This window comes from Mustela putorius, unplaced genomic scaffold, assembly GCF_011764305.1.
Source record: "Mustela putorius furo isolate JIRA1106 unplaced genomic scaffold, ASM1176430v1.1 tig00537350_pilon_pilon_pilon, whole genome shotgun sequence".
In the NCBI taxonomy this organism is placed as follows: domain Eukaryota; kingdom Metazoa; phylum Chordata; class Mammalia; order Carnivora; family Mustelidae; genus Mustela; species Mustela putorius.
This window is the reverse complement of record NW_025422471.1, coordinates 21,326,922-21,343,267: the sequence shown is the minus strand read 5'-3', so window position 1 is coordinate 21,343,267 and position 16,346 is coordinate 21,326,922. Positions and strand designations below refer to the sequence as shown.

The 16,346-nt window shown below is 41.2% G+C and overlaps 1 protein-coding gene across 2 annotated transcripts in view; it reads left to right on the top strand.

Annotated features, from left to right (window-relative positions):
• The first annotated feature begins 440 nt into the window (after nt 1–440).
• RASGRF2 (Ras protein specific guanine nucleotide releasing factor 2) overlaps nt 441–16,346 on the top strand; it is a 248,493-nt gene continuing 232,587 nt past the window's right edge. For both annotated transcript variants that reach the window (XM_045074406.1, XM_045074405.1), the window contains exon 1: nt 441–1,281. In XM_045074406.1, the coding sequence (XP_044930341.1) occupies nt 994–1,281 (288 nt within the window). In that variant the 5' untranslated portion in view covers nt 441–993. The remainder of the gene's footprint in view (nt 1,282–16,346) is intronic.

Here is a 16,346-nt window from a genome sequence, read left to right as displayed (position 1 = left end):
GTGAGTGAGTTTGGGTATGTGTTTGCGTGCATGTTTTGTGTCTGTTAATGTGTGTGTCTGGGTGAGCATGTAAGTGTGTGCACGTGCCTGTGTAATGTGCAACTGTATATGGCTTTGCATTTTTGTGTGAAGCACACATTGTGGTTGTATTTGCATATATGAGTGCAAATCTTGTGTGTGTAAGTATTGTGTATTTGTATGTGAGTGTGACTGAATTTGTGACTATTTGTGTGTATGTGTATTCTTGTTTGCATGGGTGTGAACGTCGTGTGAGAACTGTGGAAGTGCGAGCACTGTGTTGCGACTGTGCATGCTGTGCCAGTGTGCATCTGTGTGCATGCGAGTGTATATATTGGTCTGTGCCTGCGGGCGCGCGTGTGAGCGGGTGAGCGCTGCCGCCGCGCGCCCGCACCGCCCGGCTTTCCGCCCCACCGCGGCGCGGGAGCAGAGGCGGCAGCCGGCCGGGCTGGCGGGCGAGGGTGGACGCGCGCGCCGGGGTGAGCGGCGCCGCCGTCACCACCGCCGCGCCGACTTTGCCCTTTAAATCGGTCTCCAAGCCGATTACAGCTGATCTCCCACGTGACGTTTTACCTTCTGTCTCCCGGAGCGAATTGCCCGAGGACAGTCCTCCGCGGGCTGCCGCGCGTCGCGCCGCCCCAGCCCGCCGCGGGGCTCCGGCTCCCGCAACTTTGGGCGAAGCGGCGGCGGGCCGGGGCGCCCTCTCGGGGCCACTTTTCCACGCGGGCGTCGGGGGCTCCCGGGGCTCCGCTCGGCCAGGAGGGCGGCGGTCGCGGCCGAGAACGTGCCCTGGCCGCAGCCAAGTGCCCCCTCGGACCCTCGCGGCGCCGCGCCCCGAAGGCCGGCGGGGTGCCCTGCGCCCTGCGTCAGACAAGGGGGCGCCCTTCGCCCGGACCGGACCGCAGCGGGCGGGCCCCGGGGCGAGCCGGCCTGGAGATGGCTGCGAGGCACGGGTGAGCCCCCCGCGCCCTCACCATGCAGAAGAGCGTGCGCTACAACGAGGGGCACGCCCTGTACCTGGCCTTCCTGGCCCGCAAGGAGGGCACCAAACGCGGCTTCCTGAGCAAGAAGGCAGCCGACGCGAGTCGCTGGCACGAGAAGTGGTTCGCTCTCTACCAGAATGTGCTCTTCTATTTCGAGGGCGAGCAGAGCGGCCGCCCGGCGGGCATGTACCTCCTGGAGGGCTGCAGCTGCGAGCGGACGCCCGCGCCGCCCAGGGCCGGGGTCGGGCCGGGCGCCGCCCGGGACGCGCTGGACAAGCAGGTAGCACGCGCCCTCCTTCCTCGGTCTCCCTCCCTGCGGCCGCGGCACTCCCTCTCCTTCCAGCCCTCGAGGTCTAGGGCTTGACCGAACGCGGGAACCGTGCTCCGAGATCCAAGGTCCCCCTGCGGTGTCAGGGGCAGGCCATCTCCACGCGCCACCCCGTCTCCATCCCCGACCCCCCACCTTCGTGTAATCGGAACGGAGGCTCCGCTTTATTGCGTTCGCGACCCTGAAAGCGGTCGGGTCTTTTAAGTTTCATTGTTAACCATCCATTTCTTCTCTAGACCTAGTTCTGAAGAATTTAGTGTGGTGACGTGTGTTGACACCTGTTGGGTTTAGACTGGCACGACGGAACTAACTTATTTGGAAAAGTTTGGTTTCTCCCTCACCCGGCTGGTGCGTGTGGGGGTTTTTGTTTTGTTTTGTTTTGTTTTTTTGGAGGTTTTTTTTTTTTTTTTTTTTTTTTTTTTTTTTTTTTTTGCTTGCGCATGTTTGATTGCTGGCTGTGCAAGGAACAAGCGGGGGCTCCCAGGAAGGACAGGCACTTTCTTTTGGCGATTTTCATGTTTTTGTGGTTTATGTCGGTTTACCTTGCTCACATTTGACCTGCTGGGTCTAATTATGGAGGTAAATGTGTATTCATTTCCCTCAGGATTAGTATTTGGTAGCCACATTCCTGTTATGTTTAAACCTGTGGGCATTTTTAGAGAACGCTTCTCTGTACTTTTAAATGAATGCTTCAAAACCAAATGTGACCTTTTTATCCTGGGTCATAATTTTGTTAGTTTTGCTGTGTATGCGTTCGGGGAGGAAAAAACAAACCCTCCAGATTTAGTAACTCCTGCCTCCTCCCCATTCCTGCAAATGCAAAATTTGTATTTTTTTTTTTCCAATCACCGTTCGGCTAATAAAGTTAGAGCAGACTAATTTTATGCTCCCAAATGTTCTCACTTCGCTTCTACATCTCCAGCTCGGAAAAAAAGAGGCTGATTGTCTTTGCTGTTGAGTAAAAATGTTTTGCAGCTGAATTTCCCCTGCAGTTCAGACCAAACAGCTTCTGCAAAAACCTGGCTGTGGGAGGCGCTAGCGATGGAATGATGAATAAGATGCCTACATAACCCCTAGGGCTCATAAAACAGTGTGTAAAATTAAGAGGGAGTTCAAACTAGATCAACCAGAAATTTTTTTTTTCCGCTTTGGTTTCACTATAAATCATTAACAGATTGAACTGATTAAACTTGTTATATTGCACATGAATCTGATATTTAAAAAATACACCCTTTGGTTTTTGATGGCATGTTGCGGGTTATTTGAAAAGCTAATTTTCAGTTTTGTAGCTACAGATACTGGAAATAGAAGTTTAAATTTCAAGTCATGCATTTTAGAATTTAAGTGCATGAAAAGGGTGTTGAGGAAGCAGATTTTCAGTATCTACTTTTTTTTTTCTCTCTTGGTGAGATTTTTTTTTTTTTAAAGGTATGTGTTCCAAGGCCCCCCCAGAAGCCAAAACCCAATAAGTTCTTAAGTGTTATTATATGTAAAAGCAAATAGGTACTTTAAATTACCCTGAATATGTATCATTGACTTAATTTCAAATTATTTTTTCTCCTTGTATTTATACTGATATCAGGAGATAAACACTTTCTTCTTTCTTTCTTTGTTTCTTTCTTTTTCTTCCTTCCTTCCTTCCTTTTTCTTTCTTTTTGAGCTGGGGGTGCGAAGATGTTATTTGCTGCAACTTATCTGGCTGTCTGACTAGTTCACATATGAAAACCAGCATTTTTCTACTTGGATATTATCTGGACTCTCCTCTTCAGGACAGTTTTCTCTACACCACAGTTTAATACATAAACGTAACCTCCAAATAGTATGACTTTAATACCACTTTCTAATGGAAGTCCTGAACAGGTCATCCTAGGGAAAAAAATTCTGTTTGCCATACAAGTCATGAGTATTTCTCACTCCTTCAGTACATCTTTAAGAGGATAGAAATTGGAACCCTTGGTGCCTGTAGAAAAACTGAGAAGTAAAGAACAAGCATTTCAAAATGGATTAGGAATTGGATTGGGACATCTGTCAGATTTTTGTCTTCGGTTAGGTTTGCTTCTGTGACTTAGGTTACCTTAGCAGATGGATGCTCCTCTCTAGCAGGGTCTGTCTGGGTGTGTCTGAAGAATTAAGGAGAAACTGCAAAGATAAGAAACAAGAAGAAACTTCTACCTTAAGCCTGCAGTTTCTGCTGTTGGTTCCTTTTCAGTTCATTTGTGTTGCTATGCGCTCACATTTTCTCAAGCACCTAGACTTGAAGCTGGCAAAGTTGAGACCTTGAGCAGAGTCCGTTTTAAGCTCTGTTTCTCCAAATGTGCACCTGGAGCTTTCTGAGTAAATATCTTCATCAACCCCATAAACGCAGTTGAAGGTTAGGGCTTGAAAGAAGATTTAGCGAGGCAGAGTGGGTTTCTGCCACCATGTTGCCTTGACTTACTCCCATCTCTTAACAATTCCTCTGTTTTTTTTCTGTGAATGAAACCCATTTCTTAATATTTAAAATTAAGAGTTTGGCTGAGAAGATTTCAAGTTGTCTTCCAATAATGACATCTCTTGTTTCTAATGTTGTAACAGCAGTGTGAGCTTTTGCTGTGTAGAGGATGTGACAGACCATTTCACAAGATTTAAAGTTTACCGGTCTCTGCGATAAATACTAAATCTGAGAAGCTGAAGACAAGCAGATGATCAAAGCGGACATTCTAATAAATCAGTTAAGTTAGCAGATTTGCAAACCAATAGGAATATCATTGCTACAGGAGGAGACTTTCTTATTTACCTTGGAATGTGATGTAATGCTGTTGACAGTTGCTTATAGTTAATGTAATTTTTGCTATAAAATGTCTCCAATCATTCTTAATGATGCTACTTATCCTTCAAATAATTCTTAAACTCTGATTAATTGATTGTGTTTTTCAGTAAGTTATATAGTAAGAGGAAAACACTCATTGGTTTGCTTCTTCTAAATAATCCAAAGTTCGTTGGTTGACAAAAGAAAAAAAATTAAGGTGCTTTTTTTTTTTTTTTTAAACCACTGTTAAAGTGGTTTAAAAAAAAAAAAAACCTGTCTCCAGTTAGAAAAAAAAAAAAGGTGTATTTCCCTTTCCTAATGTGCCTAGGTTAAAGGGATATTTGCACTGCTCCCTTTTTTCAAGAATGTCCCAAAGATTTCACTTTGTAGGTCCTTGGTTGATGGCAAAGCTCTGATATCAGATTTCCATAGTGGCTACTTTTTGGGTACTTTTGGTTACAGTGATAAAATCAAAATGAGTTCAGCTAAAAAAATTTCAAGTAATGTGCCTTTTCTTGAACATGTGTGTTGGTGGCACTACTTTCTAAAGAAATCTCCATTTACGTGAAATGAAAAACTTAACTTTTCATTCTAGGTAAAGGTGTTCGAGGGGAATGGGAACTTGAGTTTAATAAGTACCTTCTGTGGGCCAAGCTCTGTGTTATCCTCCATTATTACATCGAATTCGAACCTCACTTCAGCTCTTAGAAATTGTCTGTTGTCCTTTTTTCGTTTGTACCTATGCCAGCACTAAGACTGAAAGCATTCTAGGGAGAGGAAGGTGACCAAAGTCCAGCTCTAGAAAAGAAATATCTTGAAGAGTGCCGTAGGAAGGTGGCTACTTAAGTTGATTGAGCCTCAAGAAATTTAAAATCTGGGGGGCACCTGGGTGACTCAGTCAGTTAAGCGTCTGCTTTCGGCTCAGGTTTTGAAACTGTTGTCCTGGTCCAGTCTCCCTGTTCAGCTGAGAGTCTGCTTCTCCTTCTCCCTCTGCCCCTCCCCCTGCTAGTGTGTGTGCTCTCTCTCTCTCTCTCTCAAATTAAGAAAAAAAAAAGGGAATTTAAAAATCTGAGTGGTATGGGGGTTGGGATTGTAGTATGTGAATCACTATTTTGTTTATTCCTATTTCCCTTTAAAAACTATTTCCAGGGCAGTTGCAATTCTTGGGGAATGTAACTGCAGACCTCTGTATTTTTAAAGAAAAGTGAGACTTACGTTTAAACAAACAATTTTACATGGCATTCATTTCCTTCAGTAAGGGATCTTTAAAAATATTTGCACTTAGGTGAAAGTACACATTGGTTAGTCTAATCCGTTTAAGAGACTGTATGTGTCTTCCCTGCTAGCAGGAGAGACATATAGGAACAAAGCCGTGTTTATTTTTACTGTCCTAGTAATGTTAAATGTTCTTTTCACCCTGATTTCAGGCATTTTGGGTGTCAAACAGCTTAGTTCTGGAGGCTTCAAGTAGTAGATACTTGTCATATCTGTGATGAATTAAACATGTTAATTTAATTTTAAAGGGATTAAAGGTTATGTGATTTCCCCTGTCGCCTCCTTACTAGCCAGTCATTTTAGTGACTGCAAGTGGAGGATTTTAATCATTTTATTTAAGTAAGCAGAGCTTTATGCAACCCCTGAAATACTTGTGGAGGGTAGGGAGTGTGGATGGTGGATATTCAGTCTCGTTCATGTCGTTTAATTGATATATAATAACGAGCTCACTATTTTCTCTTCAACCTTTGCTTATTGAACGTAAGTGAAAGGAAAATGGAATAAAAATATTAATTAAATCTTAACAAAGTGTTTTAAAACATAATTTAAGGGAGAGAAATGATTTATTAGTGGAACTTTGTAATCTTTCAAACTTAAATGAAAAATAATCCATGGATTAGCAAAATGTAGTTACTTTAATTTTGGCTATGCTAAACTTTACTGTTTATATTATTGTAACATGATTTTTTTCTCTGAGAATTAAAAAATAGAGGTATTTTCTTCTCACTGGGTGACGGTAAATTGTAAAGCATGTGTGATAACCACAGGTTTCTGCTTTTAGCAACAAATATTAATAATTGGTTCAAACAATTGATATTGCTGTATGTTTAATACAGATTATATTTTTAGGTTGATTTTGTCCATGTTTTTCAGTAATTATGCATTCTGCAGTCAATATAATTTTAATTTTGTAAAATAGAAAAAGTTAGTCATTAAGATTATTTTGTAATGAAAGAAGCCAGATTGACAAGCAATCTGGCTTTACTTAGGTCTTACGTAAATCCTAATTTTCACACTTTCAAAGTAGCTTCGTGTTTTCATGCCTGTTCATTTGTCCTATAGGTAAGGGATATATGTGTATATGTGTGTGTGTTTGTAGTACTGTTATCTTCTATCATAAATATAAAACATTTGCATGCAATTACATATTTTGGAGTTTACAGATTTTTATTTGTATCATTAATGTTTCAATATGTCGATTATAAATCCAATCTGTCTATAATTTAGGGAGATTTATTTTTCAGGACTGAATACATATAATTATTGTGTTACATTAATCCCTGTATAAATTTTTCTCTGAAATAAGTTTATCTTAATTCAAGCATATATATAGTAAAATCTTAATTAACATTTAAATGAAACTAGAAGCTGATATTTGTTAGGCATCAATATAGTACTGTGGTAAACATTGGTTTATCTGATAATATCTGGCCATTATTCTAAAAATTAACCATTATTCTGAAATTAGTCATTACATGTCAGCTGGTATAATTTTCAAAGATTAGCTGATTGAGGAGCATAGCTGATACCATGGAGGACATGGGGAGTTAGAGAGAAGGGAGTTGGGGTAAATTGGAAGGGGAGGTGAACCATGAGAGACTATGGACTCTGAAAAACAATCTGAGGGGTTTGAAGTGGCGGGGGGGTGGGAGGTTGGGGTACCAGGTGGTGGGTATTAGAGAGGGCACGGATTGCATGGAGCACTGGGTATGGTGAAAAAATAATGAATACTGTTATGCTGAAAATAAATAAAAAATAAAATTAAAAAAAAAGATTAGCTGATTGAGAAGTTATAAATGCATTATTTTGGCTCCACCAAAGGGTAGAGTTGAGGTTTTTGCCCAATGAATTCAAATATTGTTGTGTGTATATTCAGGGAAAAAACAAAATAAAACAGTAGGATTTCTTTTTTTCTTTTTTCTTTTTTCATTTGAGAAAACATTGGTACCAGTAGGTGGAACAGAGTTGCAGAAAGCACATATTCTCACTTTTCCTTTTTACTGGAACTTAAAAAACTTAATGATTCAATGAACCATAAAGACTCAAATAATTTTTCCTTAAAACTCCTCACAGTGAATGCAAAATGCCCCAGGTATAATTTTAAGGAGAAGACAGAGTAACACACACACACACACACACACACAAGTTTGAGTTGATCAGTGTTTATTTAAATAAGATTTCTTTTCTTTTTTAACATAAAGGAAGAAATGAGGAAACTGGGAGGCCAGCTTCCTTCCATGACTTCCTTCCATGACTTCTACCTTGGAGTAGAGTAAGGTAATGAAAGTTAGAATTCTCGTAAGATCCGGGAAGACACAGATAGAGCGATATTTACAAAGTTGTGTTTAAAAATAAAATTCATCCATCCTTTAGTGCTGCATTCTTTTAAAATGTAGGCAGCAGTTTCTTGTATTAACTCTTCCCATACTCAGCAGTGTGACATGGCGGGGACCGACCGATGATGCTGGGATCTGAGGGACTCTGGTTACCAGTCCTTTGCATTCTCTTCAGATTCCTGAAATGCTTTATTTTGTCATTGGTCTGATTTAATTTAGACAATGCCTGATTCATTTCCTGAACTGTATTTATGAGCCCATGCCATTTATGTGACTAATGTAAACAGTGGGGTTAGGGCTGTCCAATGGAGGGCAGATTGGAAAGCTGAGAAGGTTTCCTGGGATGAGCAATGTGGGACCACGATGTGTAGGAATAGGAGGCTGCTCATATCCAATAAGAATTTGCGTTCTTGGGGTGCCTGGGTGGCTCAGTGGGTTTAAAGCCTCTGCCTTCACCTGGGGTCATGATCTCAGGGTCCTGGGATCGAGACCCGCATCGGGCTCTCTGCTCAGCAGGGAGCCTGCTTCCCTTCCTCTCTCTCTGCCTGCCACTCTGCCTACTTGTGATCTCTCTCTCTGTCAAATAGATAAATAAAAATCTTTAAAAAAAAAAAAAGAATTTGCTTTCTTTAAACTTTAGGACTGTTAATTTCCAGGTCCAGTCAGTGGTAGTACTGTCTATGGTTCCGTTCAAGGGTTAACCTGCTAAGGTTTCTGTCTGGACTCAGCTCCCTACTAGATATGTGATCTTGAGCAATTCCCTTTTCTAAGCCTGGACCCCTGCCTGAAGACGAGCATAGCAGTGGGACCTACATCATCAGGTTGTGGCCAGGCTCCCAGGCTGTAGTCCACGCCAGGCTCTTCACGTAGCGTGCGAATAGTCTCCTCGTTGGTCAGCTGGTGTTTCTATTAAATCCTTTCTGATGTAATTCCTCTTTGGCTTTTAGCTTTTTGTTTTCATTACTTCATTTAGTAAGTTTTTTCCTCCCTTCCTCTTTTTCCCCCCCTCCCTTCCTCTTTAAAAATACTTTAACATGAAATAGAATCGTTCAGGGAATGCCAATATACCCATCACCCAACTTCAACAGCCTCCAACTTTCTGCTCTCATGTTCTCTGTTTCCCCCACACATGCTTTTTTCCCCCCTAGATGATTTTAAAGCAAGTCCCACACGTTGTATTATTTTACTTGTAAATAAGGATGTTTTGTTCTTTTTTTGCATAGACCTTGTTTGGCATTGAAGATTATACTAGATGTGACTCTGAAAAGAATGATCTTGGGACACCTGTGTGTCTCAGTTGGTTAAGCATCTACCTTCGGCTCCCAGGGTCCTGAATTTGAGCCTCACCTTGGGCTCTCTGCTCAGCGGGGAGCCTTCTTCACCCTCTCCATCTGCTGCTCCCCCTGCTTGTGTGGTTTCTCTCTCTCTCTGTCAAATAAAGAAATAAAAGCTTTAAAAAAAATGAAAAGAACGACCTTAGAAAGAGTATGTAATATGCTTCTGCTTTAATGTATGTTATTATAATTTTATTCTATATGTTATAATATTTACTATATATTATAATTATTATATTATGCTCATCTTTTTGTTTCTTTGATATTATTATAAAGGAAAAAAATCTTAAGACAGTAGTTGTGAAGACGTCAAGGTGGTGGAATTAGCTTTTAAATGATTTCTGGTATGTTAAATCCAAAAGAAAAGAAATTTTGAAAACACTTGTTTAGCTGTGATCCTGGGGTAAAGATATTTTCATGATTTGACGTCACTCTATGAGAAATTAAATTATAGGTGATTCTCTTACTGAGGGTTCTTCCTCGCTTTACTGAAGTCCATTTGCCAAACTCTTACAGCTGTGTAGCTGAAGAGCCTTTTTAGAACAAGAAAGAGTGCTTCCTCCTGTGACATCCTTAATGCTTCTTCTCACTCAGTATTTTGCATCAGTCTGCAACCGTCTGGGCATCTTTTGTAAACCAGTGTTTCATCAGTCTTTCAAAATAAATTCTGAGACCCAACAGCTAGTCAATGTTGTTTTAAGGCAATTACTAAGGTTTCAGTAAACAAGGGTGTAGTACGCTTTCTCTAGTATTGCTAAACTTTTCTGGGGTTAGTTGGTTTCTGCTATGTGAATATTTGCTTTCGGCCCTTTTGATTGCAAGGGAGAGATATGAAGTCAAGTTGTCTTGAATAATGGTCACCTCTGTGTGTGGTCGTGGGACGGTGGGAATACTGAAATTGTGGATCTCATTCTAGTACATTTCTTGTGGCCTAGGTGATATTAGGACCTTGGTACCCATCGACCTGTTTTTCAGCATGTTTGTACCTTCTTGGTTCCTCACTGCTTCTGTTCTCCTCACAGCTGCTTGCCCTAACTTTAGGCTGTCCTGAACCTCATGGTATTGACTTAACACATTGTGGTCCCTTCCTCTTGCTTTTTTCCTGCTTTAATTCTCCCTGATGCATCTCTCATCCACTCCATCTATTCAGGCCTGTATTCTCATGGGAGAGAATCTGATTGGCTCCGTTCACTTTTTTTTTTTTTTAAGATTTATTTATTTATTTGACAGAGATCACAAGTAGGCAAAGGGGTGTGGCAGGGGTGTGTGTGGAAACAGGCTCCCTGCTGTGCAGAGAGCCCAATGCAGGGCTCGATCCCAGGACCCTGAGATCATGACCTGAGCGGAAAGCAGAGGCTTTAACCCACTGAGCCACCCAGGTGCCCCTCAGTTCACATTTTGGGGCTCGACAAAACCAGTGGTCTCTGACCAGTCAATGGATTGGATATGAAACCGCAGGGGTCATCAGTGAGGTCATCTCATGGAAAGTTTGGTGGGTGTGATAGCCATCGTTCTGGACTTGTCTAGCATACTCGTCCAGCTAGTTGGTTATTCTCACCAAACTAATATTAATATTGATTCATGATAAGCCACCTTCTCTTCTTTCAGTAGCAGTTTTATACCCTCACTTTAGCAATACCATCATTCCAATAATATAATTTCTGTCCTCTGGTCCTGATTGGCTTCCTGTGTTGTTTAGCGTTCGTGTTCATAATTTTCCTTTACTTTTTAATATTTTGATATTCAAAAATTATTTGAATGTTGTTCTTTTAACAATAAATTAAATTGCAAACCTATTTTTTAAGGTAGAGAAAACATACAGAACAGTGCTCAAATCCTAAGTGTGCCCTTGATGCAGTTTCAGAAAGTGAATATATGTAAGCAGCGTCCAGATCAAACAATTGACATGATCAGCACTCCAGAAACTAACCTCATGTCCTTCCCTCTTCACTACTCCTAGCCACGAGTAGCCACCATCCTTACCAATAACATTAGGAATTACTTTTGCCTGTTTTTGAACTTGATCATGGACTCATGCAGTAAGTACTCCTTCGTGTCAGGCTTCTTCCTGTCAACATGGTCTTTGTGAGGTTGAGCTGTGTTGTTGGATGTTGTGGTTCACTCATTTTCATTTCTTTGCACTATTCTCCTGGGTAAACATTCAAGATCTTCCTTGACTTAACAATGGGGATATGTCCTGATAAACCATCCTAAGTTAAAAATAACGTAAGTCAGAAATGCATTTAATACGCCTAACCTACCAAACATAGCTTAGCCTAATTCACCTTAAATATGTTCAGAACACTTATATTGGCCCTATAGTTGAGCAAGTCATCTAACACAGAGCCTATTCTATAATGAAGTGTTGAATATGTCCTGTGATTTATTGAAGATGCTACTGCAAGTGATAAGTAGAATGGTTGTATGGATACCGAAGGTTTATTAGTACTTTAGTTGTTAGAAGTCGTGACTGGGGGCACCTGGGTGGCTCAGTGGGTTAAAGCCTCTGCCTTTAAATCAGGTCATGATCTCAGGGTTCTGGGATCGAGCCCCACATCGGGCTCTCTGCTCAGTGGGGAGCCTGCTTCCCCCTCTCTCTCTGCCTGCTTCTCTGACTACTTGTGATCTCTGTCTCTGTCAAATAAATAAATAAAATCTTAAAAAAAAAAAAAAAAGAAGTCGTGACTGTGTGGCTGACTGGGAATTGTAGCACACCGGCCACCGCAGAGCATCAGGAGAGAGAATCATACTGCATATCACTAGCCCAGGAGAAGGTCAAACTTTGAAATTCAATATCTGGTTTCTACTGAATATGTATTGCTTTTATACTACCCTAAAGTCAAAAAATTGTAAGTCACACCATTCTAAGTTGGGAACTGTCTGTATAATTTTCTTTATCTAGTGTTGATAGACATTTGTATTATTTCCACTTTGAAGCTGTTACAAATACTGTGGCCATGGAAATTCCTGTACAAGTCTTTTGGTGCACTAGTATGTAGGCATTTCAGTTGGGTATATACCCGGGAATGAAATTATTGGTTCATAGGACATAAAACATTTGGCTTCAATAATTATAGCTAAACAGTTTTCCAAAATAGCTTTATCAATTTATGTTCCCACCAGCTATGTATAAGAATTCCAGTTGCTCTACATCCTTGCTTGTTATTATTGGTCTTCTAGATTTAAGCTTTCTAGTGGGTCTGTAGTAGTATCTCCTTTTGGCTTTGGTTTTCATTTTCATTTCTCTGATAATGAGGTTGAGCACCTTTCCAAGTATTTATTGACCATTTGATTGTTCTCTGCCTTGAAGTGATTATTCAACCTTTTGCCTGTTTTTTATTGAGTTCTCTTATTGATGTGTGGGAGTTTTTGTTTATTTGTTTGTTTTTATCTTAAAAAAGATTTCACTTATTTATTTATTCATGAGATAGAGAGAGAGAGAAGGAGTCCTTATTTATTTATTTTTATTTTAAAAAAGATTTATTTATTTATTTATTTATTTTAGAGAGAGAAAGCATGAGCCAGGGGAGGGCAGGAGGAGAGAGAATCTGAAGCAGAATCCACACTGAGCACAGAGTTCAAGGCAGAGACTTGATCTCAAGACCATGATGAGATCATGACCTGGGCTGAAAGGAAGAGTCAGATGCTTAACCAACTAGGCGCCCCTGTAGGAGTTTTTAAGTACTAAGTTAAACTATATGAATTGCCATTTTTGCACATTAAAATTATTGAATATCTGAATTTCATATTGTTCATTCTAATTTATATGAAGACATAAGTCCTTTGTTAGTTATGTATATTGGAAACATTTTTTAATCGGGCTTGCCTTTCTACTCTCTTAAAGGTGTCTTTTGATGAAGAGACGTTTAAAACTTTGATGTACTATAAGCTATCTTTTTCTTTATGGCATTTGCCCATGATATGGATATGTTTGGGGATGATATCCAGAAGTGCTTTGTGAGGAAGGGGCAGGAGCTGGGACCCTCTCCTGATGTTCTGTGGTCTATGCAGTTGAGGGGCTCACAAAAGATGCAGTGGGAAGTAAAATAGGGTGTGCTTACAGCAGTTTCAAATGGCCATACCAGGATGTTTTCCCTTTGGAGGAAGGCTGTAGCGGTGATTCTAAAAGACAAAAAATCATGATGCTCTCTCCTCCACATACCTTCTGGAATCTGAGATATTTCTTCCCCTGCTTACACCTACACCTTTCATCTGGAAAGGTCAGGTGCAAGAGGGACAAGGGAGGGCACTTTTATAAAACTTAACCAGAGTTAAACTTGAATCCCTGAGCCTCTTTCAGTTGTGCTGCTACCCGGAGTGCAGATCAACCCCGCTGACCTGGGGGTGCTGCTAGGGAAAAAAAAAAAATGCCTCATGTCCAGCAGTGCTCAAGATGCAATCCTCAGTTTTCAAAATATACTTACATAGTGGCCTATAATTCTTCCCCCTTTTGTCTTGCCTATTACCCTAGAAGTAGCCAAGAAGGAATGATTTCTTTCTAGGAATACCTGATTTCTGTGATCAAATTGCCTTACTGAAGTGTATGGACTGGGGGGGAATGCGGATGAGAGAGGTGGAAAATCAGTCCATTCCCGAGTACCCAGATTCATTTCAAGGGCCACAGTGGTGTGGCTGGAAACTGCTAACCAGTAACCTGAAAATAATCAGTAACGGTGGGGCAGCACTTCTTATTCTGAGAGGGGTTCAGAGGTCTGATGCAGCCATCTGCCAGGAGCAGTAGATGGTAACACCGCTGGGGACATGGCATCTTCCCTTGTGAGACAAACAGGTCAGCTTGTGGCAGGAGTCACACCTCTGTCTTGAAGTGGTAGCCTCTGCATTAGAGAGAGAGTCAAGCTCCATCAACTTCAGTGATCAGCCTACTTGACTCCAGTAGGTCCACAGCCCTTTTTGTGGGCATCTGCATGAGTGTTCCAGACAATTTGGTCAGCGGACACAGTTTGTTTCTAGGTTGTTCATGTTTCCAAAGAAGAGTCTCTTTAATCTCCTAGTCTGCAATTTTCCAAGTGGCAGACCAAACAGCTAAGCATTGGCGACAGCCCAAAAGCCTGAGTCCTGGCCCCTGACCAGTGTCCTCAGCACCCAGTGCATACTAGGTTTCAGTCCAGCCAAACTGTCAGTGAACCAGGCCCAGACATTTAGGAAATCTTCATGTATTGGAGGGAGGTCCTATTGTGGCTTTGCTTTAGATAGTAGAACAGATCAAATTCCCCATAGAGGGATACTTGCTGTTTTTTGAAAGGTAAAGCTGAGATGCTTCTGAGGCCAAACTAGCTACATTCTTCAACATACCGTTTCCATTTGACAAGCAAGGTTTTGACCCTTCCTGTCTTGTTTGTTCTTGAGTCCAAGTTGATTCATTCTAAAATGGGAATTTGGGGTTGAAGAGTTACAAGGCCTTTCTGGGTCAGTTTTGACAGGGACTCAGCAGTAAGCTAGGGACTCTAGCAGCGTGTCTGCATGCTTTGTCATTTTGTTCGAATGTTGGACATTGTGTATGAAAAAAAATTACAAAAATAATTTAAGGCTTTGCATGATGCGGTTTTCCTTTAGAGAGGATTTACTTTTCCTTTCTTGCAGGCATAAATGTGGGGTTATGTTACATTAATCCATTCTGGCATGGAGCTGAGGAAAACTAGGTTTTAGGTTTTGTGAGAATATGTCCATTTCCAGTTTGCATTAATTTCTGAAGTATATCCTTTCCAGGGGATTGTCTGGAATTCTGGATGTTTACAGAAATTTCTCCTTGGTCTCCTCCATCCCCATGAGACTGCCAGAAACTCAGCTCTGGTTTCCAGTTACCTAATTGCTGCTTTCTGAATGGCCTCCTAGCCTCTTGGCTTTGTACTATTGAGAAGCTGGCAAATTCCTTGAGAGGAACAGCTTTTTTTTTTTTTTTTTAAAGATTTTATTTATTTATTTGACAGACAGAGATTACAAGTAGGCAGAGAGGCAGGCAGAGAGAGAGAGAGAGGAGGAAGCAGGCTCCCTGCCCAGCAGAGAGCCCGACGCGGGACTCGATCCCAGGACCCTGAGATCATGACCTGAGCCGAAGGCAGAGGCTTAACCCACTGAGCCACCCAGGCGCCCGAGAGGAACAGCTTTAAAGACTCTCAGATTCACTAGTTTGCTTCCCTTCTCTAAGGTGTCTTTACTCCTTAGGTCCTGGCTTAGGTCTTGTTAGCTCACTGAGGCTTTCCAGTGGGTTATTTTTGTGTATTGTGTCCAGCTTTTCTAATTGTTCTCAATGTGCATATGTTGGGCTGCAGAATGGAGTAAGGTTTATAACAAGCTATGTGGCCATTACTACTCTACAATGAGTTTTAATAGTGAATCTAAATAAAAATCAGTAAAAATTTCAAAACAGTGAAAGAGTTATTTTGTGTTCTCTTTTTCTAGAAATTTATCTGTTAATTATTTCTAATTATGATAAAATAAGTCAAATCATAATTAACCCTTATTTTATCAATTTAATCTGAACATAATGTTTTTGAACAAAATAAAACAAAAGTATACTTTTGTAGTCATAAGATTTTTTTAAAAGATTTTATTTATTTATTTGACAGAGAGAGATCACAAGTAGGCAGAGAGGCAGGCAGAGAGCGGGGAAGCAGGCCCCCTGCTCAGCTGAGCAGAGAGCCCCATGCAGGGCTTGATCCCAGAACTCTGAGGTCATGACCTGAGCTGAAGGCAGAGGCTTAACCCACTGAGCCACCCAGACGCCCCTGTAGTCATAAGATTTTTTTTTTTTTTTTTTTTTTTTTGGTGTTTATCTTTATCTTAATACTGGATGACAAGGTGTATATTTTGAGGGCACTGAGATGGAAATCCCATTTTATTTCTTACAGGGTGGATTAAGTTTAAGTTTAAACTTTTCTTTTAGATAGTTTTCTCATATTTGATATTTCTCCCTCCCTCCTTCCCTTTCTCTTACCCCAATCTATCTGGGTGTCTATCTATCATCTTAGTTTATGAGTACTTAGTTTTAAAAACTCATCTTTCTGGGGTACATGGGTGGCTCAGTTGTTGGGCAACTGCCTTTGGCTCGGGTCAGGATCCCAGGGTCCCGGGATAGAGCCCACATTGGGCTCCCTGCTCGGTGGGGAGCCTGCCTCTCCCTCTGCCTGTTGCTCCCCCTGCTTGTGTTCCCTCTCTGACTGTCTCTGTCAGACAAATAAATAAAATCTTAAAAAAAAAAAAAAAAAGAAGTCCTCTTTCTCCTGGCATAAGTCAGCCCTTTCTTTTTAGAAAGTAAAACAAAAT